The following is a 27,969-nucleotide window of genomic DNA, read 5'->3' on the forward strand; positions in this document are numbered from 1 at the left end:
TGCATCTTTAGGAGGATTCTGGGAGTTGTGGCAGAAGTGGCAATGGTCCCTCCAGGGAACTTGAACATTTGGAGTTTCCTGGTTTCTGCTGATTCTTGAGGCCTAGGAAGTCGCCCACAAAAGAATTCAGAGTGAGTGTAGTGAAAGAGAAACCTCTTCAGGTTGTGAGTGCAGGAAGGTTGTAACAGGCAGGCATAATCAGAACTTGGTTATAACATTTAACAATTTTAGCTTAATCTTTCTTCTCTCTTGCAGAAATCAAGGGAATAATCAGTTTGTACTTGTGGCGCTGTCTCATTAACTGAAGGTAATCATTTTCTGATACTTTTTTTTTTGGAGTTATTTAAAAATGGAGTTTGCTAACTTCTCACCTTTGGCTTTAATTTTTTAACCAAGGGAGGAAAATTATCTTTTACAAAGTAAATCATAAAGTTTTTCGTATGAGAAAGGTCACTGAGACCCTGAAATCTATATCTCAGTGGTTGCTCAGTTTGGTATAGTCTCACTTTCCTTTGAGGTCCACAATCAAGGAAAGGAAAAAGAGACCGTCACAAAAGGGCTCTCCCAAACAGAAAGCCATGCCTCTTAGTGGTGAAGGAAACCACAAAGATTCAAGATGAGCATTATTGTCATGCTTTTATGTTTTATAAATTAATCCTTCTGGAAAAAAAGGAGCAAGATGAGAATCATTTATTACAGATGATTTAGAGAAATTGTTACTCTTAAGGACACTGCCTTAGTGTTTACTAGTTTTTAATTAAAAATAATATTACCTTTCATTTCTATCAGGTTTTGTAATTAAAAAAATAAATAAATATCCCTGTGGCCACCAACTCCTGAATCCACAGGCTGTGATAATCCAAAACTGGCTAAGGTTAATTTAGTAGCAGGAACTGGGCAAGATATCAGGCAGCCAAGTACAGTGGGCCTCACAGATTAGTCAGTAGTTACAACCACAACCAAATAGCTCTTATGGTTCCAAGAAACTCACTAATTGAATTCCCTTTGGTTCATAGGGAATATGGAGAGGTGTTTCTGGAACAGTGGCCTAGAAACAGTCTCATTGAGCAGTCAGTCCCAGAAATTACTATATTATATTTCCTTATATTGCTTTTTTGGGGGAATGGCAGGGTTACTGGCATTTAAAGTGAGGGCCTTGTACTTGCTAGGCAAGGACTCTACTACTTGAACCACACACCCCACTTCTTGTTGCTGTAAAAGTCTCACACTTTTACCTGGGACTGGCCTCAACGATCATTCTATTTCTGCTTCCCAAGTATGTGGGATTTCAGGCCTGAACCACTATGCCTGGTCCTCTTTTTTTGAGGCAGGGTCTTACTATGTAGCCTAGGCTGTATTCACACTTACTGTGTAATGCAGGCTAGTCTCAAACTCACCATTCTCCTTTCTCAGCCTGGCAAGTTCTAAGATTAGAGGTGTGCATCTCCATACCTGGCTTTCTTACATTTTGAAAGAAATATGTATATATGAGGTGTGGCTCAAGTGGTAGAGTGCCTGCCTAGCAACTGAGAGGCCTTGAATTCAAACCCAAGTCCTACCAAAAAAAAAAAAAAAAAAAAAAAATATATATATATATATGTATATGTATAGATGGTTAAGTATTTTTAAAGTACCAGGTACCAGTGGCTCGCACTTGTAATCCTAGCTACTCAGGAGGCAGAGATCTGGAGGATCATGGTTCTAAGCCAGCCTGGAAAATTAGTTCTTGAGACCCTACTCGAAAATATGCCACATAAATAAAAAGGAGCTGGTGGAGTACTTTAAGGTGTAGGCCCTGAGTTCAAGCCCCAGTACCACAAAAAAAATTAAATTTAAAGTACACAGAGCAAAATGAACTGGAGGTGTGGCTCAAGTGGTAGAATGCTTGCTTTGCAATCATGAAGCCTAGAATTCAAACCCCAATCCCAACAAAGAAAAATTTTTTTTAAAATGTGGAAGTGATTAAAGTAAAAACCACAGGTACATCTTTCAATCCTTACCTTTCTCCCAAATTAGCCATTGTTTATAGTTTGGTATGTGTATTTCTAATAATTTAAAATACATAAACAAATACATAGCTAATTTATGTATACTGGGATATATATGCGTATGTCATTTTTCTTTATAAATTAATTAGATCATGCTGACCAACCTAATATTACTTGGTTTTATTTTTTCCCCCTCTAGCTTAAGGTATAATTGGCAAATAAATATTGTATATGTATTTATGGTGTACAATGTAATGTTTTGATATATGTATATATTATGAAATTATTAAATCAAACTAATTATATCCATCACTTCACATACTTGTCATTTTTTATTGTAGTGAGAATATTTAAGATCTATTCTCACTGGATGCTGGTGGCTTATGCCTATAATCCTAACTACTTAGGAGGCTGAGATAGAAAAGACCACGGTTCAAGGCCAGCCCAGGCAAAAGCTCTCAAGTCCCCCATCTCCAAAATAACCAAAGCAAAATAGACTGGAGGCATGGCTCAAGCGGTAGAGTGCCTGCTTTGCAAGTGTAAAGCCCTGAGTTCAAATCCCAGTTACCCTCCCCCCATAAAAGGTCTATTCTCTTAGTAATTTTCAAGTATACATTATTATTAACTAGAGTCACCATGTGGTACAATACATACCCAGAATTTATACATCCTGTCTAAGTGAAACTGTGTATCTTTGACCAACATCTCCCCCTTGCCCTCTGAGCTTTCTTACTTAATAATATATTCTGAATAATTTTCTTAGATACTATGCTTATGTTTTTCACTGTTACATTATTTTCTATTTATCAGTTGTATATTTATATTAATTCTTTTTTTTTTTTTTTTTTGGCAGTACTGTGGGTTTCAACTGAGGGGCTCATGCTTGCTAGGCAGACAATTCTACCACTTGAGCCAGTCCTCTATCCTTTCTTGTGATGAGTATTTTCGAGATAGTCTCACAAACTATTTGCCTGGGCTTGTTTTGAATTGTGATCTTCCTGATGTCTGCCTCCTGAGTAGCTAGGATTTTAGGTATGAGCCACCGGTGCCCAGTTTATTATTCCCTTTTTTTGGCTGTGCTGGGGATGGAACCCAGGACCCTAAACGTGCTAGGCAAGCACTCCACCTAGAGCTACAGTCTCAGTCCCTTATCATAATTTTTTATTAACATTCTTGTAATATCCTTTCCTTCCCTGGATAAATTCCTATAAGTAGAATTGTTATATGAAAGGGATACTTCTTAAACATTTTAATAGGTATTCTTACATTAACCTTCAAAAATATTGTATCAATTTATATTTTCTGAGTTGTAGGTGAGCTAGGAAAATTGACTACATTTCTTCCAATACTTTGCATGAATCCTTGGGTTTTTAAAACCTACATACCACAGACTGCTTTCTGTGAAAGTTAGGTATTTATTTGTTTTCTCTCTCCTACTAGAGTTCCTTGAGGGCAGGAATTTTCATCCTTTACATTTTTGTGTTTCTTAAGGGACCTTGCATAATGTCAGTATTCAATAAATACTTTATTGACTCTCATTTGCTAAATATATTTTACCCTTGCCTAGGACACAGATTGCAGCCAAAACTATGCAAGGATTACTCATCAGTGACTCATAATTATGCAACCAAGAAGTAGGCCTAAACTTTAGGTATTCCGTGGTAGGTTAATGCCAAAGGTTCCTTCCCTTCAAAACAGTTAAAAGATGTTTGGTTATCTAACTGTACTGATTTTCTCTTTTTTCCCAGTGGGATTTCTTGACATTATTACTACTTACTTGAAAGGTACTTTTCATGGGGAAGAAAATACTTACTGATGTACAACTTAAAAGGAATCATTGAGCTGGGGATGTAGCTTAGTGCTAGAGTGCTTGCCTAGGATGCATGAGGCCCTAAATTCAACCTCCAGCATTGTAAAAAGAAACAAACATATAAATAATAAAAGGAACTATCTTCTGCAGAATGTATTTTGCAGATACAGATTATTTTTCCCTTTCATAATGAACTATAAAAAATAGAAAATATCTTGGTCCATGTGAATTTTCATAGCTGTCTTTAAAATAGTTTCCTAATGGTCAAGATTTTAAAATTTTATCTATAGGATTTCCTGCTACTTCATTCTCAGAGAGATGTTGGTTTTTATGTATTCTGAGAAACTTGGCTCTATTACTCTGGAGATATCCCAGGCTTTTTACTTGATCTGTTAATTAGGGTAATACTAGATCCTGTAACATAAAATTTCAATGGCCAAGGGGCTGGGAGTATAGCTCAGTTGTAGAATGTGTGCTTAGTACATTTAAGGCCCTGGGTTACCTCCCTCCTAAAGATTTCAGTATCTTAATATGGTAGAAGTTATAATTCGTAGTAGTAGTAGTGGTAGTATATTTTTGCAGTGCTGGCAATTGAACCCAGGGCCTTGCACATGGTAAATGCTCTACCACTGGGCCAAACTTGTCAACCAATATGGTAGAAGTTTATTTTTCATTCACAAACAATCTAGTGCAGAGGCTCTTTGGTTGGTAAGTTGGCTTTTTTCTTACCCATTTGTGAGTCAGATCCAGGTTTCTCCATCTAATGACTGTCTTTTATCTTGGAGTCTTACAAGCAGAGGAGGATAAGAGGATGGAGAAGCATACCCACTGCTTAATTGTTTCAGCCTAGAAAGGATACTCATCACTTCCACTCATAATCTATTGTTAAGCCCCAGTCTTGGCTCTACTTTGATATAAGGAAGGAGAGAGATATAGGCTTTGTCTTGGCAGCCCCCTCCTAGAAACAGCTTTACAAATGAATATAGAACATATATTTTTTATTGTTAGTTAGCTAATTCTCACAACTTATCAGCTTGGCAGAACAAGTTTCAATTTTGTAGATTCAGGAAGAAGTACCAAGTATTTGAGATCCTATAGCTAGTTAGTGATAGAAATGCAATGGAGAAGCCAGATCATCTGACTCTTTCTTAATTTCTCTTTCTTTAGTATTGCAAAGTGATCTTATCCTGGCTTAAGATATAGCTCCCTTGGTAATTCATTGCTTTAAATTGCAAACTATTAGGTTTTTTTTTTTTTTTTAATTCCTCTTTTCTCTAGGATCCTGACAATGTTTCTGTATTATGGAATAGCTTGCAAGAGAAAATCTTTTTGGTGCTACAGGCTGCTATCAACATATGTCACTAAGACACGGTGAGTTTTGACCAATTATGAGCTCTGGTTATTCTGTTTTTGGCCTATTAAGCTATAAAATAGAAACATCTCAAAATCCCACATTGAAGATTAAGGATGTGTGATAAAATTGCTTCTAAAAATGTTCATTCTTTTGGGCTGCATTCTTTTCAATTGCAAATTATTTACAATTTAAAAAAATTTAAACAAACTATGTATCTAATATTTAAAATATCTAAAATGTCTTACACCTTTGAATATAAGGCTCTGGGTGCAGTGGGATATGCCTGTTAACCAGTTACCCAGTTACACAGGGACGCACAGAAAGGGCTGGCGGAGTGGTTCAAGTGGTAGAGCTCCTTCCTCGAAACTGTGAGATGAGGCCCTGGTTCAACCCCTAGTGCTACCAAGAAGAATAGTATTTCATGAAGTTTCTTGAAGATAACATGAATAACTCCAAGACCTTCCCTCTTCTAAAAGGAAGAAACTTCAATGAAAGGTAGGCTAGAAAAATAAAAACTACAGCAGCATAGGAAGATGATAAAGAACTTTGTTTTAGCCTGGAGAAGTTTGAATTCTGTGAATTTGAAATAACGAACCTGCTCTCAGATATAAACAGTATTTCAGACTGATAACACTCATGGGGCACCTTCCAAATGCAAATATAAACCCCTTTAATATTAACAGACACAACTAGGGTTTCCCACATAGAAGACCTGCCAAACATGAGGGCCCAGCCCAAATTTAGGGGGTACATAAGCATAAATCCTTCATGAGCAAGAGTGAACAAACAAACAAAAAAAGTTGCAGAAATAGTTTTAGATATTGTTGGGCATTTAGATTGCTTATGCATCTCAGACTGAGACTCCGAGAACAATAACAATTATTGAATGTCTAAAAATAACTATTTAAAGTGATTAAATATGTTTAAAAATGAATCAAAATCATAAGAATAAAGAGCTATCCAGTAACATTTTATGATGTAAAAATGTTTATATCTGTTTAAGGAAAAAAGGCTACAAATGAGTATGTATAATTGATTCTAAACATATGTGCTGATGCCTAATATTAATAGTTTAGAGAATTCCATAGTGTAAATAGTGATTATATCTGATTGGGATATATATATCTGGTGGGATCATTGATGATTTCCTTTTTAAAAAATTGATAGTTGTGTTTTCTTTTAAAGAATGACTTTTCACTATTATAATAAGAAAAAAGTTAAAGTTTAAAAATAATCTAGCCTTGATAATCTTAATATAGTGGTTTCCATTCTATTAAAACTAAAGGGAGAAAAAGAAGTTTTAAAAAGAGTTCTTTATTGAGGCGAGTATAAGGAACTTTTAGATTTCCGTTCCCTTTCCAGTGAGGCCCTGGGTTTAAGACCTTCACCTGGATATTTTGGTAGGTGTTTTGCTTTCTGGGGTCATTAGGGCAAAGCACAACTTGTACCACTCTTACTCTTTACGAAGGCAGCAGTGTTTGTTTTATTGTTTATATTTGATGACTTCTGAGTGGCACGTCTCTCCTTTGACATACAGAGTCTTTTCTCCAGGAGGCTAAAGCCATTCAAAATAAAATTTAAAATATCACAAGTCTTGAAAAATCAGATTTCTTTTGTCTTCTATTTATAAAGAGCTCATTATAACTCCTTTTATCACACAGGGTGTTTGTCGTTTGCTTTGTATTTTCTTGTTGAGTCAGCTCTGCCTGCTGTTACAACATTCTCGGATCCTACAGAAAATATCTGTAAACTATGTAAACTATGACAAAATATTCCATATCCATGAGAGTCTATTTTAGGGCTTTTTTTTTTTTTTTTTAAGTGCTGGGATTGAACCTAGGGCTTTACACATGTGAGGGAAATGCTCCACCACTGAGCCACATCTCCAGCCCTGTTTTAGGTGGGGTTTTTTTTTGTTTTTTGTTTGTTTGTTTGTTTTTTTTTGTGGTACTGGGCTTGAACTCAGGGCCTTCACCTTGAGCCACTCCACCAGCCCTATTTTTGTGAAGTGTTTTTTGAGATAGGGTCTTGCAAACTATTTCTGTCTGACTAGCTTTAAACCTCGATCCTCCTGATCTCTGCCTCCTGAGTAGCTAGGATTACAGACATGAGCCACCAGCACCTGGCTTGTTTGGGGGTTTTGACAGGTAAAAATGGTTATTAGGTTAATGGTTATTAATCCCAAGGCTCCCAGGAGAATTCACATTTAGTCTCTCCTGAATCACATGGACCCTGCCTCAATTCCCAAAGTCTTGAATGGATAGATTCAGACTCCCTTAATGAAGGTACTGGAGAAGTCTAGAACCTTGCTCCGTTATTATCTCTTTTTGAGAAATGAATAAGAGGGTGTTCTTTTTCCACATTTTCATTTTGGCTGCTGAAAATATTATCCGTAAGGATAGGCTTCATCAATGGCCCCTTATCACAGATAAGGAGTTAAGAGCACCCACCATGGGAGCTAGCTGTTTGAAGGTAAAATTTGTTGTCCTCCCTAGACTGAATGAGTTACTGAAGGCATGGTGTTTGCTCTTTGTTTACAATAATAAAGTTTCCTCCCATCTCCATTTTGTGGTTGATGTTTTTATCAATGTACTTGTTTTTTTTTTTTTTTCACTTCATTGCCTGTAAATTCTTGCTTCACAGTATAGTATTGGCTAAATACTTTGAGGTTCAATTCAGTAAATATTTACTACCCTTGAAGTTCAAGTCAATAAATATTTATTGAATTGAGCCATTTGATATGTTAATTACTGAGATGCAGAGCCAGGAAAGGCAGACCCTGTCCTTAAGGAGATCATGGTCTTCCAGGGAAGACAGGTCAATTGAACAATTGTACAATAGTGCAACCAGAGAAGTATGGGCAAGCTGTACAATAGGACAAAGGAGGGAATAAATAATGGCCTGTAGCCACCTCAGATCCTATTTCAAGCAAATTAGGATGTAAATAAATAAAAGGAAATGAGTGGTAGGAGGGATGCAGGAGAATTTTAAAAAATGAGTGTTATACAAATATCTAAGTGTGGTCCTGTAATGACTTATTTCCCAAATGCAGGTATTTATTTGAACTGAAGGAAGATGATGATGCATGTAAAAAGGCCCAGCAGACAGGAGTATTTTACCTCTTTCATGGTCTGGCTCCTTTGCTTCAAACATCAGAACATCGATACCTGGTCCCCAGGCTTAGCCTATTAGGTAAGCCCAAAGCGTACCAGTGGAGTAAACCAGCCTGTGGCCACTAGGCAAAATTCAGTCCAAATTGAATTTCCAGAAAATATCCATGAACTTTAGAGTCCAGACTTTTCAAACAACTTCTGAGTCTCAAGCTAGTATAACTGCTTCTGCCAATTAATAATTTATTGTATGAATCTTAGTTGTCTACTCAAATATTATTTGGTGATGATATGAACTACTAATGCCTTAAACAAGAGGTCAACAAAACTGCTGTCCAGGTTGGACCTGCTGTCTGTTTTGTAAATAAATTTTTAGTGGGATACCACCACATTTGTTTGTCGATGTATACTGCTTCTGTGCTACAGTGGCAGCTGGGTAGTTGTAACCACGACCGTATTTCTCATAAGCCCTAACTCCATGGAGTTGCACACTGTTAACACTGTTTAACATTTGCATCCTAACTTAATTTTCACCAGAAGAGCAAACTTTAAAGCAAATTAAAATTAATTTGTTTAGAGGATCCTTTTAGCATATATAGCTAGAGATATCTAAGCCATTGAGGTTTGGTGGCTTTTTTGGTTTCTTTCTTTCCTTCCCTTTTCCATTCCTTCCTTCCTTCCTTTTGGTTTCTTTCTTTCTCCTCCCTTCCTCCTCCCTTCATTCCTAGATGGAGATTTCATTACATTGCCCAGGTTAGCCTTCAGCTCCTGCATTCAAGAAATCCTCCTGTTAGGGTACGAGGCCGGCCACCTTCTGAGAGGACAAAGGACACTCGAGACAAAGGAAGTCACAAGGCGAGGTTTATTTCTAGCCGGCTAGGGTCCGAGCATCCGCCTGACGCAGCAGGTTTCAACAAGGACCCTGAGAGCAAAGTTTAAGCAGGTCTTATACTCTTTAAAGCATCAATCATCATCACATAGGAATTCCTCATGTCCCTGGGGTCACATTTTCCTGATCTTGCCCACATCCTGATCTTGCCCACATCCTGGTGGTGGGGTAATATTATTTATTGGGAACTGGGGAAACACCAGAGGTTTACTTATCAGGTTACAAGGAGTGCGTTCTCCCATAAATTAGGGGCTAGTAGTGGAATAGAAACCTAAGGTTTAGATAAGAACAGCAGGGGAGTCCTGCTTTGGAAAGTTTATTTACAAGTGGAGACAAAGAAAGGCAGGAATGGGTGCTTATCTCTGCATGGTGCCTTTCATCTCGGTCCCAAACTTTTGCATGGCTCTAATGAGCAATTCCTCACAGCTCTGTCTGAGGTTACAGCTTTTAATTGACAGTTTACCATGTTTTACAATCCTGTTTCAAGGCTATCTTCCTCTTCACGAGGTTACCCAAGGGTCATGCCAGTTATAGCTGATTTCTAGGCTAGGTGGGCTGCAAGTTAAAGTACCCCAACATTCCCCCCTTTAGATGTTCATAATGAGGAATCATGCTCATTTGGATGATACGCATAAACATTTTCAGGGCTAGGTAGCCCTTCATATTGCTGTCTCAGGACCATGAGTTGGACTGTACTAACTCGATCCTTTACGAAGGTCACTAGCTTATTCAGAATGCATGGGCCAAAAGTTAGGATAAGCAGCAGTATAACCAAGGGACCCACCAGGGTGGAGACCAAGGTAGTAAACCAGGGGGACCTATTGAACCAAGCTTCAAACCAACCCTCTTGGGCTTCTCTTTCCCGCTTCCTTTTTGCCAGTCCTTCCCTCACTTTAGACATAGACTCCCTAACTACTCCCGAATGATCAGCATAGAAACAACATTCCTCCCCTAAGGCAGCACATATTCCCCGCTGCTGAAGGAACAATAAGTCTAGCCCCCGTGTTTTGGAGTACTACCTCAGATAGGGAGGTAAGGGATTTTTCTAGGTGACTAATGGAGGCTTCTATTCTCTCTATGTCCTCGTCTATGGCCGCACGCAGCGAGGACATCCCACTATATTGAGTAGCCAGGGATGCTATGCCAGTTCCTGCTCCAGCCACTCCTAGGCTAAGTAGGGTAGCAATGGTTAGTGCAGAAATAGGCTCTCTCTTTTTTCTCTCACCTGTTCCTGTATTCCAGTGTGAATATAGGCTCTCCTCAGAATGATAGATGATGCGGGGCAGCACAGTCACTAGGACACAGAATTCCCTGGAGCCGTTAAAGACATTAGTCGATAGGCAAGGGGTGAGCCCAGACTGTGAGCATATCCATCATCCATTGTCTTTTGGAATTACCCACTTAATACCATCGCCCCAGCTGCGGTTGATATCTACAACAGCACATAGGTCCTGTTTTCCCGCCGGCACCTTCCCTAAGCAGGTTCCTTGGCTGCTCATTTGTTGTATGGTCAGACCTCTCTTACGGTTTCCCCAGGAACATTGAGTGGGGTTTTCACTAGTCGAGACATTGTAGGTGGCATTTAGTCCTATTACCTCATGGAATGGGGGCCTCACATCATAGCACAGCCAGCAGGAGGTAGTCATATTAGGGCTGGTGTGGTTCAATGTTAGGAATGTGGCATTTACCAAATTCCAAAGGGGGTCCATAGACCCAGTCATAGGGCTAGGCCTTCCCAGGGAAGTGCCAGTTCCTAGCGGTCCTGGAGTTGTAATACTAGCATTTGTGTGAGGCCGGGAAGGGACCGGGGTTGTGTGAGGTCGGGGAGGCGGCTCCACATAGGGTGGCTTAAGTACTTTATTGGGGCCTATCGCCTGAGTAGGGGTGGGTTGCTGTGTGAGCTGGATGGTAAATAGGGCTCCCTGGTCTTGGGCCCTGAGCCTCATTGGGTCATAGCAGCAAATCCCCCAGATGAGGCCTGATATCCATCGAGTGTCAGCTTTATCTTTTTCTGTAAATTTGATTTTTACAAGGTCACAGCGAGGCTTCCAGCGGCTTCTTTGTTCTGTAATACAGCCCTTAGACATGGTAATTAGGTCTGTTTTTTCAGGGGGAGGCCACCAGATGTTGCCAGTGGACACACAGGACCAGGAAGCGCAAAAATAATTTGATGGCCCCCCGCACTGTTTACTGTTACTTTTACCTTTTAGGTGTCCTGGACAGACGTAAAAGTTATCCTTCAGAATCCCCGCACGGGCCACCAGTTTTGTCAGATCAAAAGTTAAATCAGAGAACCAGACGTTGGGAGGGGTCACCTTGGAGGTCTGAGTGAGAATCTCCCCTGTGGATGTATCTATGACCACCCAGGTGAGGTGGTAGGGCTGGTGGGGATTGGGGTTCTGGGCAGGTCCCACCCAGCATAGACACAGAAGGCTCAGAATGCGTAGGAGGAATTTTATCATCTTGCTGGCTAATGGGCCTTGGGGTCTGCCCTGGTCCAGAGGTTACTGCAGGGGGGGTGTTGAGAGTCGAGTGGAGAGTTTCTCTGTACGTCTCCTGGGCTGGACGAGCTTCAGCTTTAACGGATTATTGGGGTGCCGCCGTGTGATCCACTCTCTAGCCTCTTCCTGTTCTTGCTGACTGGCTTGACGCACGTGGGAGTGATGGACCCAAGGCCCGACGCCGTCAACCTTAAGAGTAGTGGGGGTAACCAGAATGACCATGTAAGGGCCCTTCCATCTTTCTTCTAAAGTGCGGGCTCTGTGTCTCTTTACCCATACTTAATCCCCTGGGACGATGCCATGTTCCGGGTTTGATGCATCTTTGGTCTCATACAAGGAGCGCACTAAGGGCCAGATCTCTTGTTGGACCTCCTGTAGGGCCTTTAAGCTAGCCAAGTAACTTGGGGCCATACTGGGGTCTTGGTCTGGTAGAGTTCGGACAACAATGGGGGGGCGGAGCCCCATATAGAATTTCAAAAGGTGTCAATCCATGTACATTTGGTGAATTTTGAACCCAGAAGATGGCATAGGGTAGGAGGGCCACCCAGTCTCCGCCAGTCTCGATGGCTAATTTAGATAAGATCTCCTTCAGGGTCCGATTCATTCTTTCTACCTGCCCTGAGCTCTGGGGGTTATATTCACAATGCAGTTTCCAATTAGCCCCCACTGCCAGGGCCAGCCCTTGTAGGACGTTACTGATGAAAGCCAGACCGTTATCAGAGCCTAGCGTTTCGGGGATGCCATGTCTGGGTATGATTTCCTCCAGCAAAACCTTAGCTACAACCTGGGCAGTCTCTCGTTTTGTAGGAAAAGCCTCCACCCAGCCTGAGAAGGTGTCTTATCAGAACCAACAAATACCTATACCCATACCTTCCCGGCTTCACCTCAGTGAAATCCACTTCCCAGCTCCGTCCCGGCGCCCTCCCCTGTACCCATGTACCTGTATGTAGGAGTCCCTTTTTGCTGGGTTTCATAGCCTGGCACCCTGCACATTGGTCCACAATCCTTTGAATCTGGGCTGTTTGGTGCGGGAACCGGAGGCGGGCTGACTCGAGGAGGGCGAGTAGTTTTTTCTTGCCTAAATGGGTGGCTCGATGTAGGTTGGAGAGGAGAAACAGTCCTAACTTTTCAGGAAGGATCAGTCGCCCTTTGTCATCACGATACCAGCCTTGCTGGTTGGACTCCGGGCATCGGTGACCTTGGATCCACTGTCTGTCTTCCGGGGTGTACTCAGGTCGTGGTGGCAAGCGTGGAAGCTCGGGCATGGGTAAAGTCAGCGCTAGGGTCGTGGAGGCCAAAGCAGCATTTCGGGCCACCTCGTCCGCTCGCCGGTTCCCCATAGCTTCCGGAGTCTGGGAAGACTGGTGACCAGGAACGTGTACTATCGCCGCAGCCTGAGGCTTCTGCACTGCGATCAGTAATCTCTGGATCTCTGGGAGGTTACGTAGCTCCTTTCCTTCTGCGGTAATGAAACCCCTTTCCCGGTAGATTGCGCCATGTACATGGACGTTGCCAAAAGCGTAGCGGCTGTCGGTATAAAGAGTCACTCATTTTCCCTCAGCCCGCTCGAGTGCCTCTGCCAGCTCAATCAGTTCAGCCTTCTGGGCTGAGGTCCCCGGGGGCAACGGGGCACTCCAAATTATGTTCCCACCTTGGTCCACCACCGCTGCCCCCGCCTTATGCACCCCATCTGAGACGAAGCTACTCCCATCTGTATACCATACCAGCTCACTGTTGGGTAGGGCTGAGTCCTGGAGATTGGGGTGTACTTGGGTGATTTCAGCTATGATCTCTTGACAGTCATGTAGGGGGGCTTCCAGGTCCGGATTTGGCAGCAAGGTGGCCGGTTAAGAGAAACTGGTTCGGAGAAGATTTGGGGGGCATTCAGCAAGAGCCCTTGGTAATGAGTCAGTCAGGCATTGGTCATCCATCTGCCTAGAGGGTGCTTTAAGACCCCCTCTACTGCATGGGGGGTTACCACCTTCAGATGTTGCCCAAAAGTGAGCTTATCTGCGTCCTTTACCATTAGGGCAACTGCCGCTATGATCCGCAGGCATGGGGGCCAGCCTGCTGCAACTGGGTCCAACCTTTTGGATAGATAAGCAACTGGACACTTCCAGGGCCCTAGGTGCTGCGTTAGTACCACTTTCACTGTTCCCCTCCTTTCGTCTACAAAGAGGGTGAAGGGCTTTAGAGAGTCTGGCAGCGCCAGGGCTGGAGCTCTTAGGAGGGCGGTCTTGAGCTCCTCAAAGGCCTTCTGTTGATCTGGCCCCCACTTGCCTCGTATAAGGGTTTTGCCAGTTCAGCATACCCCAATATCCACAGCCGGCAGTAGCCCGCCATCCCCAGGAACTCACGAACTTCTCAAGCTGAGGTGGGGACAGGGAGTCTGAGAATAGTTTCTTTCATAGCATTCGTTAACCATCTGGTTCCCTCTTTTAGTTCATACCCCAGGTAGGTGACTGTTTGTCTACAAATTTGGGCCTTCTTTGCACTGGCCCAATAGCCCAATTTCCCCAGCTCCTGGAGGAGGTCTCCAGTGGCTTTCCGGCATTCAGCTTCAGATGCAGCTGCCAGAAGCAAGTCATCTACATACTGCAAAAGTGTGACAAAACTGTGGCTCCGGTGATATGAGTCCAGATCCTGATTAAGAGCCTCGTTGAGCAGAGTAGGGGAGTTTTTGAAACCCTGTGGGAGTCTAGTCTATGTTAACTGTCCTGGGGTTCCTGTATTTTCATCATGCCATTTGAAGGCAAAAATGTGTTGACTGTTGGGTGCCAGGGCTATGCTAAAAAAAGCATCTTTCAAGTCCAAAGTGGTATACCAAACATGGGAAGGGTGCAAATGGCTCAGCAAGGTATAGGGGTTGGGGACTGTGGCGTGGATGTCCTCGACCCTCTTATTTACTTCCCTTAAATCTTGGACTGGCCTATAGTCTTTTCCCCGGGGTTTCTTAACGGGGAGGAGTGGAGTGTTCCAAGCAGAACGGCAGGGCCATAATATTCCGGCCTCCAGGAGACGGTTAATGTGAGGGGCAATCCCCATCCATGCCTCGGGAGACATGGGATACTGACGGTCTTGGATGGGCTGAACCAAAGCCTTGATTTCTACCATTACCGGAGCTTGATGTTTTGCCAGCCCCACACCTGTTATTTCTGCCCAAGCCTGGGGGAAGGTTTGAATCCAATAAGTCATTTCAGGGGACCACTCAATAGGTTTCGGGGGATGAACAGCGATGTTCATCCTCGAGAGATACAGTCAAGACTTGGAGGGGCTGTCCTCGTCCATCCATCACTTTGATTCCATCCGGCTCAAAGTGAATGTGAGCCCTCACCTTAGTTAGCAGATCGCACCCCAGAAGGGGGGCAGGGCATTCAGGAATGACCAAAAAGGAATGGGTCACCTGATGCCGGCCCAAATCCACCTGATGCTTGCTAGTCCATTGATATGCCTTGGAGCAGTGGCTCCTTGCACGAGACTAATTTTCTGAGACAGTGGCCCAGTAGGTTTATTTAGAACTGAATATTGAGCCTCTGTGTCCACCATGCATCTCACGGGCTTTCCCTCCACATATATGGGTACCCAAGACTCAGGGAGGGGTTCTGAGTCCCGTCCCCTCTAGTCATTGTCCAATTCAGTTAACAGGACCCGGGTGTCATTGTTGGGCCTGCTGTTTGGCCTCAAGCGACCCTGGAGCTTGGGACATTCTCTCTTCCAGTGTCCATATTCCTTACAATAGGCACATTGTCCCTGGCCTAACCGGGGCTGTTCTCTTCGGGGATGGGGGGGGGCCAGTCCGTCCAGAGCCCAGTCCAGCCAAACCTTGGACCCCTGCTAGCACTATTTTAGCCATTTCCTTCTGCTGTTTCTTGTTTTCCTTACTCTGGTGTCCCTTGTCCTCCCTCCGAATCCTTTCTTGTAGTTCCTGATTTTCCTTCCTGATTCTATCCTCTCGCTCTTCCGGGGTTTCTCGGGTGTTATAAACTTTTTCGGCTACTTTCATCAGATCCCGGATAGTCATTTCCCCAAGTCCTTCCTGCTTATATAGTTTCTTCCTAATTTCAAGGGCAGCCTGATTTATGAAGGACATTATCACGGCTGACTGATTCACCTCCGCTAGTGGATCTAGGGGAGTATACTGTCTGTATGCATCGAAAAGGCGTTCCAGGAATGTGACCGGGCTTTCATTCTCCCCCTGCACTACCGTCTTTACCTTAGCCAGATTGGTAGGGCGGCGAGCTGCCGCCCGGAGGCCTGCCATAAGAGTCTGGCAGTAGACCCAGAGACGCTCCCTACCTTCTGCATTCCCATAGTCCCAATCGGGTCTGTTAAAGGGAAAACGGTCATCAATCAGGTTTGGCAGGGTAGTCGGTCATCCGTCATTGCTGGGGACATTTTTTCTGGCTTCAGTGAGAATCCGCTCCCGTTCCTCAGTGGTGAATAGAGTCTTAAGGAGCTGACAGTCATCCCATGTAGGACTATGAATATGTAAAATGGACTCAAACAGATCGGTCAGGCCTCTAGGATCCTCAGAAAAAGGAGGATTCTGGGCTTTCCAGTTGTACAGGTCACTACTTGAAAAGGGACAATACTGATAGACGCATCCCCTGTCAGGACCAGCATTGCCCAGAGCCTGCACTGGGAGGATGGGGGGGCAGTGGAAGTGGAGGAGGGCTCCTCCTCTGGAATTTCTTCTCACTGCCTACGGGGCCTGAGTCCCTTCGCCGGTCCAGAGACTGGGGCGGGGGGTGCAGACGGGGAGGCTGATGAATGGGGAGGTTCGGGGGGGGGCAGCTGCCTCTGGCTGGAGTGGCACAGCAGCGGCATATGGCGGGGGGCTCGCCTCAGAATCTAAGTCTATCAAGGACGGATGGGAAATTGGTTCTTCCTGCAGAATAGGCTTCTTAGGGGAATTAACAGGAGTGGGGGCATTCCCCAACATGTCCAGTATCGTGGGCCAGTCTGTAGGTGCCTCATGGGTAAACGGCTGCAGCCAGGGGGTGGGTCCTCTACTAAGGTCTGCCACATAAGGATATAGGGATATTGATCAGGGTGGCCATGAAGACCAGGTTTACTAATGACATTGCAGACCTTCTTAATTGTGTTCAAGGAAAAGGTACCCTAAGGGGGCCAGCCTACACTAAAGGTTGGCCATTCCACTGAGCAAAGGGCATCAAACTTACCTTTCTTAATTTCCACGCCATAATTGTGTCCCTTAGCGCGGATTTCTGAAAAATGACTCAGAAGAAGGGTCTTAGGAGTTACCTGGGCCTGTCCCATGATGATCAGAAGAGATGGACAAAGGAAACAACAAAGAACAAAAGAGACAATTCCACCAGACAAACAAATTCGCACAGGACTCTCCAACATACACAAGTACCAGCTGGTCAACCAGACTACTCTCACAGGCGCACTTCCATTCACACCAGACTCAGGATCCTTACCCAAAGACCGCCCAAACGGTGTCCACTGAGGACGCCGGCACGGTTCCTGACTGTCGGGGATGTCTCCCACGACTTCCAATAGTGAAGCCTCCAGGGCTGTAACCCCTTCCTTCCACTCAATGAGAATTCTCTACCAAATTCAGACGGGGACTCTAAGTCCCTCCAAACGGAGGTGGCCAATCCTCCTTCCGTGGTCTTTCCCAATTAAACCTCAGTATCGGAGGCTGTTTGTTCCTCTCAGGGAGGTACTGATCTCGCTGGGGCCTCCAGCTGTTAGGGTATGAGGCCGGCCACCTTCTGAGAGGACAAAGGACACTCGAGACAAAGGAAGTCACAAGGCAAGGTTTATTTCTAGCTGGCTAGGGTCCGAGCATCCGCCTGATGCAGGTTTCAACAAGGACCCTGAGAGCAAAGTTTAAGTAGGTCTTATACTCTTTAAAGCATCAATCATCATCACATAGGAATTCCTCATGTCCCTGGGGTCACATTTTCCTGATCTTGCCCACATCCTGATCTTGCCCACATCCTGGTGGTGGGGTAATATTATTTATTGGGAACTGGGGAAACACCAGAGGTTTACTTATCAGGTTACAAGGAGTGTGTTCTCCCATAAATTAGGGGCTAGTAGTGGAATAGAAACCTAAGGTTTAGATAAGAACAGCAGGGGAGTCCTGCTTTGGAAAGTTTATTTACAAGTGGAGACAAAGAAAGGCAGAAATGGGTGCTTATCTCTGCATGGTGCCTTTCATCTCGGTCCCAAACTTTTGCATGGCTCTAATGAGCAATTCCTCACAGCTCTGTCTGAGGTTACAGCTTTTAATTGACAGTTTACCATGTTTTACAATCCTGTTTCAAGGCTATCTTCCTCTTCACGAGGTTACCCAAGGGTCATGCCAGTTATAGCTGATTTCTAGGCTAGGTAGGCTGCAAGTTAAAGTACCCCAACACTCCTACCTCAGCCTCCTGTGTAGCTGGAACTACATGTGCATGCTATTGTGGCCAGCTTGGATTTGGTATTTAAATAGTAACTTTCAGTTTTATATTGATACATAGTTAGTCATTATATACTAACCTCTAAATACATTGCCAGTGAATTTCCCTCATGGGTCAGATGTTGAAGTACTTGGATAGGTAGTTTCCAGCAATGCAGAAAAATATAAGGAGCCCATTAGAAGCCACTAAACATATTTAGAGACTTATCAGTGCTATGTTGTATAATGAACATATAAGAGTCCTTCATGCACAAAATAGATTTTCTTCCTATGCAGCACTTAACCGTTTACAGACCATGATCTCAAATGAGTATTCCACTTTGTGCCATGAAAGCAACACAATTTGGAAGCCAATTATAGAACTGGATTGGTCTCTACCACGTTATGGTAGTATTTATCTTTTTCAATGCCTTTATAATTGTCATGTACCTTCTGAATGAGGGCATATGTTCCTTCCTTTAAACAATCATAGAATAATCAAGAGTTGCACAGATAGAATTCCTTCTTTGGTAAAAACTCCTCATATTGCTGATGAGAAAACGGACGCCAAGAGTGGTTAAGTGATTAGACCAAAGTTACCCAGCTAATTAGTGCAGGACAGTGACTTTAAGTCAAGTACAGGTGGCCTCCATATCCTCAGACTCAACCAACTGTAGGTTGAAAATACTGGAAAAAAATTGCATCTGTACAAAACATGGACAGACTTTTATTCTTGTCATTATTCTCTAAACAACAGAGTATAACAGCTATTTATATAGTTGCATTGTTCTTAGGTGTTATAAGTAATCTAAGATGATTTAAAGTATATGGCAGGATGTGCATAGGTCATGGGCAAATACTGTACCATTTTATATAACGGACTTGAGCATCTGCACATTTTGGTGTCTGAGAGGTGTTCTGTAACCAGTCCCCCACAGATACCAAGGAACAAACTGTATACTTCATTTGTATTGAAGTAGATGATTTCCTGTAAGTCTAATAAGACTGGGTCAATGTGATTGAAATCCTTATTTTTTGTTTTTCTCTATTCTCTTTTCTGTGTTTTAGAGTTGAAAAGGCTCCTGGGTAAGTTTGGACAGGATGCACAAAGAATAGAAGATTCCGTGCTGATCGGATGCTCTGACCAGCATGAAGCATGGTTTGCTCTGGATCTAGGTCTGAATATCTCCTCTTCCATATATGGTACATAACACTATTTCTCATGGTTACTTCCCAGAAGTTCTCATACTTTGGGATTTCACATAATACCACTTCAAAGAAAGTTTTAGGAATCCAAAAATATTATCAACTTTCTATTTTTTTTTAAAGTAAGGATATAAAAATACTATTATTTACTAATATCATTCAAAAGAAAATAAAGGGCCAGGCCCAGTGGCTTGTGTCTATAATCCCAGCTACTTGGAGGCAGATATAGGGAGGACTGTGATTCGAGGCAAGCCTGTGCAAAAAGTTAATGAGACCCTGTCTCAACCAAAAAAGCTGTGGTACACTCCTGTCATCCCAACTCCAGAAGAGGCTTAAGTAGGAGGACTGCAGTCCAGACAGGCCCAGGAAAAAGCAGGAGATCCTAGCTGATAAGTAACTAAAGCAAAAGGGCCAAGGCACAGCTTAAGTGGTTGAGTGTCTGCCTAGCAAGCATGAGGCCTGAGTTCAAAACCCCAGTAACACCAAAAAAAAAGAGAAAAACAGAGAGAGAAAGAGAAAGAGAAGAAAGAAAATAAAGGCCATTTTAAGAATCTTTACCCCTATTTCTCCCTACTTTTATTCTGTTATACTAAATTTCTTTCCTAATAAACTTTGCTATCATTTTCACTGTATACATATATGTATTCTACACACATTTTCTGCCTTAAATATTTCATAAATGGTTTAAAATTCATGACACTAGAACTAGGAATGGTAGTGCACATCTGTAATACCAACATTTGGGAGGCTGACACAGGAGGATTGTGAATTTACAGCCACCTTGGGCAACAAAGTGAGACCCTTTCTCAACAAACACCAAAATAAAACAAAATCATGACACCATTCTTATTTCCCTTACCAATCCAGGGAAATAAAGATGTTATCATAAACTAGCTCTGGGGTCTTAAACCTGCATTTGGGAATCACTTGGCTTTGGTTCATGGCTGTCATGCTTTCCTCTCTCAAAGGGCCTAGGTGTACATGCAGTGATACTGGCATGAGGTTCAGATAGGAGCTTAGAGGTCCCATTTCATCTCTTTTCTAGGGATAGTGTGTGGCTAAAGTAAATAACTTTATTGCCCTAATGAGGATCTTGAGAAATACTGTGCTGTATATACAGTTTCCCAAACTGGCCTACGAGTCACCTGGTACTTGTTTTAAAAAAAAAATTCTGGGCCTTATTGCACACATGCTGCTTCAGAATCTCCAGGTAGGAGTTTGAGAACTGTATATTTTTTAAATGCCCCAGTTGAGTCTTATCAGGCAAGTTTGGGAAACACTGCTCTAACAAGATGGACCTGGAGAGGGGTCCAGGAGCAAAGTTTGACATTTGTTTAGTTTTATTCTCTTTTCTAATTTTCTAGCTTCCTTACCAAAACCTGAAATGGAGACAGAGCTCAAGGGGTCTTTCATTGAGCTGAGAAAGGCTATTTTTCAGCTGAACTCGATGGATTCCTCCTTGCTATTCACGGTAGATTCTGATTTCTCAGTTCTGTAGGAAATTTAATAAAATTGAGTATATGGGCAAATCCATGTGTGATACACAAAGCTAGATTGACATTTGATTTCTTCTTTTGTAGATCATAGTCCTGCCTATAAACCTTGGCAGGACAATGTGCTGTAGGAAGATTGCTTATTTTCCTTGTTTTGCCCTTGCTTTTGCCAGAATTGCTCTCAAAACTATTTTCTCCAAAAGGACATGTAGATGTATGGCAATAAGGTCTATCAGCTTCACAAACATTTTTTTTTTTCAGTACTGAGGCTTGAATTCAGGGGCTACACTTGAGCCACTCAACCAGCTGCCCCCCACCACTTTTTTTTTGATAGGCTTTTTCAAGATAGGGGTTTGTGAACTATTTGCCCCAGCTGGCTTCCAACCACAATCCTCCTTATCTCTGCCTCCTGAGTACCTAGGATTACAGGCATGAGCCACACCAGTGCCCAGCCAGCCTCACAAACATAAAACGACCCACAACATGACTTGCATCATTGAATTTTTCTTTTTTTTTTCTTTCTTTTTTTTTTTTTGGTGGTACTGTGGTTTGAACTCAGGGCCTCATGCTTGCTAGGCTGGCACTCTACCACTTGAGCCACTCCACCAGCCCTATCATTGTATTTTTCTGTATGAGAAATAATTTTATATTGCTTTAGTGATTCGTCCTTGGTTGGTGGTGTTCTGATTGTTCATTTTAAATCAAAGAGAAACCCCTAAACTTTTTTTAGTTGCAAGAAGAGTTCAAACCCCAGTACTGCAAGAAAAAAACAAACAAACCCCTAAATAAATAAATAAAATAAAATCACCTCTCTGACCACTGACTATACAAGAAGATACCTTCAACAGACACTTCCACATTCTGTGAGACCTATGAAAGCTATGAAAGATTAAAAAAATTATTGCTGTTTTAAGTCACTAAATTGTAGGGTTATTCAGCAACAGAACACTAAAATAAAAAAAAGTTCCAGTATAGTTGATTTCTCCATAAAAACAGTATTTAAAAATTTCCAACTTTATTGAGGAGGGATACTTGTGAAGTATTCAACAATAACAGAGATGTTTTCTTTTTAAGCTAGGTCATGAGTGCATAGGTGCTTATTGTAATAGCTTATATATTTTGTTTTAAATAATTACACAGTTTTAAATGTTTTCTTTTGGTCTGGGAATGTAGCTCAGTAGTAGAGCACTTGCCTAACATACACAAGCCCTGGGGATAAATCCCTAGCACCACAAAATAAAACAATATGCTTTCTTTTAAATTTCTGATGCTAAGAGAATATGCTCAGATAGTTTCCTTTTCTTACTGTTTAAGCAGTTGGTACCTACTTAAAGTAGGTGAGCCAGAAAGGGGATGACATTTTCCTGTGAGTTACTCTCAATACTAGCCCCCGTGCCATTATGGATGAGCCCCACATTTTCTCCAAATGAAACCAGACCTGTCTTTGTATTCCTAGGCTCAGGCTCTTCTCCGTTGGCATGCTAATCATCAGTTCTGCAGCAGAAGTGGGCAGCCCACCAAGAAGAATATGGCTGGCAGCAAGCGTGTGTGCCCTTCCAGTAAGATCATATATTATCCACAGGTAAGCAATGCTTTAAGGGGACAGTATCCAAGAAGGCTGCACACTATTCTGTCCTGGAAAGGAAGCCTGCACAATCAAAAGACTTCCTTAATCACCCATTCCTTCTGCTCATTAGCAGGCCCCAAAGCGCTAGTGTCTTAATTTCTGTTCTCCTTCCCTAGATGGCTCCTGTGGTGATCACTCTAGTGTCAGATGGGGTCCGATGCCTGCTTGCCCGCCAGAGCTCCTTTCCCAAGGGACTATATTCTGCCTTGGCAGGTTTTTGTGATATAGGTGAGAGGTTTAGGGGATGTACAGATGACAATGGAGGCAGAAAACTTTATTAATAGTAGGTATTTCTTGGTCTTGTTGCCATAGTCCTTGAAATCTCAAGCATATTCTTTCCTCATGTCAAGAAAATTGCCTTCTGCTATTATAATTTTCCAATATTACATTAGGCAAAATTTCAAACATACAGCATAGTTTGAAGAATTACACAGTGAACAATTGTAGATCTACAACCTAAATTCTTTATTTTTTATTCATATGTGCATACAATGTTTGGGTCATTTCTCCCCCTTCCTCCCACCCCCTCCCTTACTCCCCCTGCCCCTTTCCTCTCCCCCCCACCCCCTTGATACCTGGCTGAAACTATTTTGCCCTTATCTCTAATTTTGTTGTAGAGAGAGTATAAGCAATAATAGGAAGGAACAAGGGTTTTTGCTAGTTGAGATAAGGATAGCTATACAGGGAGTTGACTCACATTGATTTCCTGTATGTATGTTACCTTCTAGGTTAATTCTTCTTGATCTAACCTTTTCTCTAGTTCCTGGTCCCCTTCTCCTATTGGCCTCAGTTGCTTTAAAGTATCTGCTTTAGTTTCTCTGTGTTGAGGGCAACAAATGCTATCTAGTTTTTTAGGTGTCTTACCTATCCTCATATCTCCCTTGTGTGCTCTCGCTTTTATCATGTGATCAAAGTCCAATCCCCTTGTGTTTGCCCTTGATCGAATGTCCACATATGAGGGAGAACATACGATTTTTGGTCTTTTGGGCCAGGCTAACCTCACTCAGAATGATGTTCTCCAATTCCGTCCATTTACCAGCTAATGATAACATTTTGTTCTTCTTCATGGCTGCATAAAATTCCATTGTGTATAGATACCACATTTTCTTAATCCATTCGTCAGTAGTGGGGCATCTTGGTTGTTTCCATAACTTGGTTATTGTGAATAGTGCTGCAATAAACATGGGTGTGCAGGTGCCTCTGGAGTAATCTGTGTCACAGTCTTTTGGGTATATCCCCAAGAGTGGTATTGCTGGATCACATGGTAGATCAATGTTTAGATTTTTAAGTAGCCTCCAAATTTTTTTCCAGAATGGTTGTACTAGTTTACATTCCCACCAGCAGTGTAAGAGGGTTCCTTTTTCCCCACATCCTCGCCAACACCTGTTGTTAGTGGTGTTGCTAATGATGGCTATTCTAACAGGGGTGAGGTGGAATCTTAGTGTGGTGTTAATTTGCATTTCCTTTATTGCTAGAGATAGTGAGCATTTTTTCATGTGTTTTTTGGCTATTTGAATTTCTTCTTTTGAGAAAGTTCTATTTAGTTCACTTGTCCATTTCTTTATTGGTTCATTAGTTTTGGGAGAATTTAGTTTTTTAAGTTCCCTGTATATTCTGGTTATCAGTCCTTTGTCTGATGTGTAGCTGGCAAATATTTTCTTCCACTCTGTGGGTGTTCTCTTCAGTTTAGAGACCATTTCTTTTGTTGAGCAGAAGCTTTTTAGTTTTATGAAGTCCCATTTATCTATGCTATCTCTTAGTTGCTGTGCTGCTGGGGTTCCATTGAGAAAGTTCTTATGTATACCTACTAATTCCAGAGTATTTCCTACTCTTTCCTTAAATTCTGTTTTTGTTATACCAACTTTATCACATGTATGTTCATCTATCAGTCTTATTTTTTGATGTACAGATTGCAATCATATTACACTTCTTCCTAAATATTTTAGCATGCATAATACTAGCTAGAATTTCACATTTATTTATGGGGTTTTTTGTTTTGTTTTGTGTTTTAGTCTACTGGGGTAAGATTTGCAAACAGTGAAAAGTAGAATTGTATTAAAAGTTGAGGTTAGCAGCAGCCATACTCACTGTCATCCTTACTTTGCATTATAACTAACCTAGTAGTATTAGCACTGCAGTTCAACATCCAGCTTCAGACCTGCTTCCAGTTGTTGGAAAGACACAGATTTAGGACATTCCTGAGAGTATTTCATTGAGACTATCATGATATAGGTACATTCTATAAAACCTTCCTGCTGCAGGGCTGTCCTGAATTAATCTGAGTGTTTGCAGGTGAAAGTGTGGAAGAAGCTGTCCGGCGGGAAGTCGCAGAAGAGGTGGGATTGGAAGTGGAAAGACTAGAGTACTCTGCTTCCCAGCACTGGCCCTTTCCCAATAGCTCACTCATGATTGCTTGTCATGCAACTGTGAAACCAGGGCAGACAGAGGTAAGTTCTTATTTCCCTATGCTGACATTTTTCCTTCGCTTCATCCAATCTGTGGTCAGCAACTACTGATGGAGTACTTATCTAGCACTGTTTAGCTTGTGCAGTGATGTGTAAGATATGGTTTATACCCTTAAGGAATTTGCATTTTAGTAAAGAAAAAAATAATGGCCATTCTCCCTTGCACATACCTCAATCATGAGACAATTTCATTTTCTTTTTAACCACTTTATTTGAGGTATAATCAACCTACAAAAAGCTGTACATATTTAATGTGTACAACTTAATGGGTTTGGAGATAAGTATATACCGGTAAAGCATCAGTCATCATTATCAATGTCATAAATTTACTCATTTCCAAGTTTCTTCCTACCCCCTTTATTTTTTTCTCTTTCTGATAAGAGTAGTTAACTTAAGATCCATCTTCTTAGCAAATTTTAGTGTATTTGGCACAGTATTGTTTAATCATAGGCCCTATGTTGTGCAGGTCTCCAGAACTTATTTTGTGTAAGTGAAACATTATATCCTTTGACTAACACTTCTCTATTTCCCCTTCCTCCCATCCTCTGGGAACCACCATTCCACTCTTTGCTTCTGTGTTTAACTATTTTAGATTCCACATGTAAGTGAGAACATGCAGAATTTGTCTTTATCTGGTTTATATCACATAACATGTCTTCTAGGTCTATCACATTGTTACAAATGCAGGATTTCCTTCTTTTAAAAAATTTTGGTGGTACTAGGATTTGAATTCAGGGCTTTGTGCTTGGTAGGCAGGTGCTCTATCATTTGAGCCACACCTCCAGCCCAGGATTTCCTTCTTTCTTAAGACTCAGTAGTATTCCATCATATGTATATGCCACATTTCCTTTATTCATTCACTGGTATTTAGGTTGATTCCATATCTTGGATATTGTGAGTCATGCTGCAAGGAACATAGGAATGTAAATATTCCTTTGAGATGCAGTTTTCAAGTTATTTGTATATATATCCAAAAGTGAGATTCCTGTATCAAACAGTAATTTTATTTTTAATTTTTTGAGAAATATCCATATTGTTTTCTATAGTGGCTAAACCAATTTATGTTTTCTCCAACAGTATATGAAGATTCTCTTTTCTGCACATCCCTGCTGATATTTGTTGTCTGGTTTTTGCACTATGTAGTCCCAGCTGACCTTGATCCTCCTGCCTTAGCCTCCCAAGTGCTGGGATTACAGATGTTTGCCACAATATGTAGCTTCCTTTTTTTTTTGGAATTGTTTTGATAATAGCCACCCTAGCAAGAATTAGTTGATATCTCAGTGTGGCTTTGATTTTCATTTCTCTGATGATTAGTGATAGGGAACATTTTTTTGCATACATATTAGTCATCTGTATTTCTTTTGAGAAGTAGCTATTTAGTATTTTGCCCACTCTTTTCCCCCAGTGATGGGATTGAACCCAAGGTCTTATGCATGCTAGGCAAGCACTCTACCGCTAAGGTACATCTCCATCCCTTGCCCATTTTTAATTAGGTTATTTGGGTTTATTTTGCTATTATCAGATATATATGGTCTGGAAATATTTCCTACAATTCCATAGGGTGCTTTTTCATTTTGTTTTTCCTTTGCTGTGCAGATTTTTAGTTTGATGTAATCCTGTCTATTTTTGCTTATACTGCCTTCTGGTGTCATAGCTGAAAAAAACAGTGTCTGGGAGATGATTATCACCTATGTTTTCTTCTAAGAGGCTCATGGTTCAAGTTTTACATTTAAGTCTTTAATCCATCTTGAGTTGTGTTTTTTGGTATTTGGTATGAGATAGGGACCCAATTTCATCCTTTTGCAAGTGGATATCCAGTTGTGCCAACATCTGGATTATACAAGACAATTTATCATTCAGATCATTGAGATTATATTTATATAATCATATATATATATCATTGAGATTATATTTAGTAGGAATAAAATATGTATAACAAATTGCAGCATCCCTGACAAACTGCCTTGTGGTCCCTGCCTTCCAAAGTCTGCCTATTGTGTGATTTGGTTTTCATAGAATATCCAATCTATTTCAGCTTCCTATGAATGAAGTTTGAGTTACTTTGCTTCTTGCAAGGAATATTCTATACATTTGATTATCATTAACCCCTCATCCTTTAAAGAAAGAGTAACATTTGTTGGTTCTTTTTAAATTCTGAGTCACAAAGAAAAACACATATTATTTATAATTTACCACTCATGATAGTTGAATATTTCTACTTCCATACTTTCTTTTTTGTTCTAAGGATTGAACCCAGACCTCACATACTAGGTTGTTATGCTCTTGCCAGTGAGCTATACCCCTATCCTGTACTTATAGGATTTGCTTAATATATTTTTAAAAATTATTTTAAAAAATGTGTTTAATTCTCATTTCTTAGCTAGACCTCTTTTGTTTCTGGGCAATATCTAGCCTGTAGATCCCACATGCTAGGACTGTTAGTTCTGTAACCATTTTCTCATCTTTGGCCATAGTATTTAAATGTTTATAGCTCTTAACCTTATGTTCCTTTCTTCCTTATGTCTTTCAGATCCAGGTGAACTTGAGAGAACTAGAGGCAGCTGCCTGGTTCAGTCATGATGAGGTGGCCACAGCGCTGAGGAGAAAGGGCCCCTATATTCAGCAAGAGAATGAGACACTCCCATTCTCTTTGCCCCCCAGGTTAGCCATTGCCCACCAACTGATTAAGGAGTGGATGGAAAGACATGCCTGTTCTTCCCGGCTTGCCTAGCCCAGATCAAGCCATCTAGATCTCTCCTGGGTGCTGAAAGGATACCAGAAATCCATTGATTGTAAAGGGGAGGGGACAAAAGGCCAGTTCCAGGCCAAAGTCATAAGGCAGGGGAGAAGGCAAGCTATGGCAAGGTATCTCTGTCAGCAATGTCAGTGAAAGAAGTTTCTACTAATGGGCAATCAAAAATGCCAGTGTAAGCCAAGTGTGGAAGTGCATGTCTGTAGTCCCAGCTACTTGAGAAGCTGTGGTATGAGGACTGCTTGAGCCCAGGAGTTTGGGAGCAACCTGGGCAACATAGCAAGACACTATCTCTTAAGGAAAAAAAAAAAAAAAAAAAAAAAAAAGCCAGGTGTGGTAGTGCACACCGCTAAACCTAG

General features: G+C 41.7%; 1 protein-coding gene across 8 annotated transcripts; it reads left to right on the forward strand.

Annotated features, from left to right (window-relative positions):
• Positions 1-27,969, forward strand: Nudt13 (nudix hydrolase 13). Of its 8 annotated transcripts, none has more exons than XM_074079154.1 (11): positions 1-131; positions 256-307; positions 5,077-5,169; positions 5,463-5,647; positions 8,205-8,344; positions 19,136-19,270; positions 20,638-20,744; positions 22,223-22,348; positions 22,510-22,621; positions 24,686-24,840; positions 27,389-27,969. In XM_074079154.1, exons 4-11 carry the CDS (start codon positions 5,574-5,576, stop codon positions 27,587-27,589), a joined length of 1,050 nt encoding a protein of 349 aa, XP_073935255.1. In that variant the 5' UTR covers positions 1-131; positions 256-307; positions 5,077-5,169; positions 5,463-5,573; the 3' UTR covers positions 27,590-27,969. The 8 variants fall into 8 exon arrangements, 7 of the variants coding, with proteins under 7 accessions (XP_073935255.1, XP_073935253.1, XP_073935254.1 ...); XM_074079152.1 differs by having other exon boundaries at positions 5,109-5,169; XM_074079153.1 differs by having other exon boundaries at positions 5,109-5,169; positions 5,550-5,647.

Source organism: Castor canadensis, chromosome 7 (assembly GCF_047511655.1).
Source record: "Castor canadensis chromosome 7, mCasCan1.hap1v2, whole genome shotgun sequence".
NCBI classification, from domain to species: domain Eukaryota; kingdom Metazoa; phylum Chordata; class Mammalia; order Rodentia; family Castoridae; genus Castor; species Castor canadensis.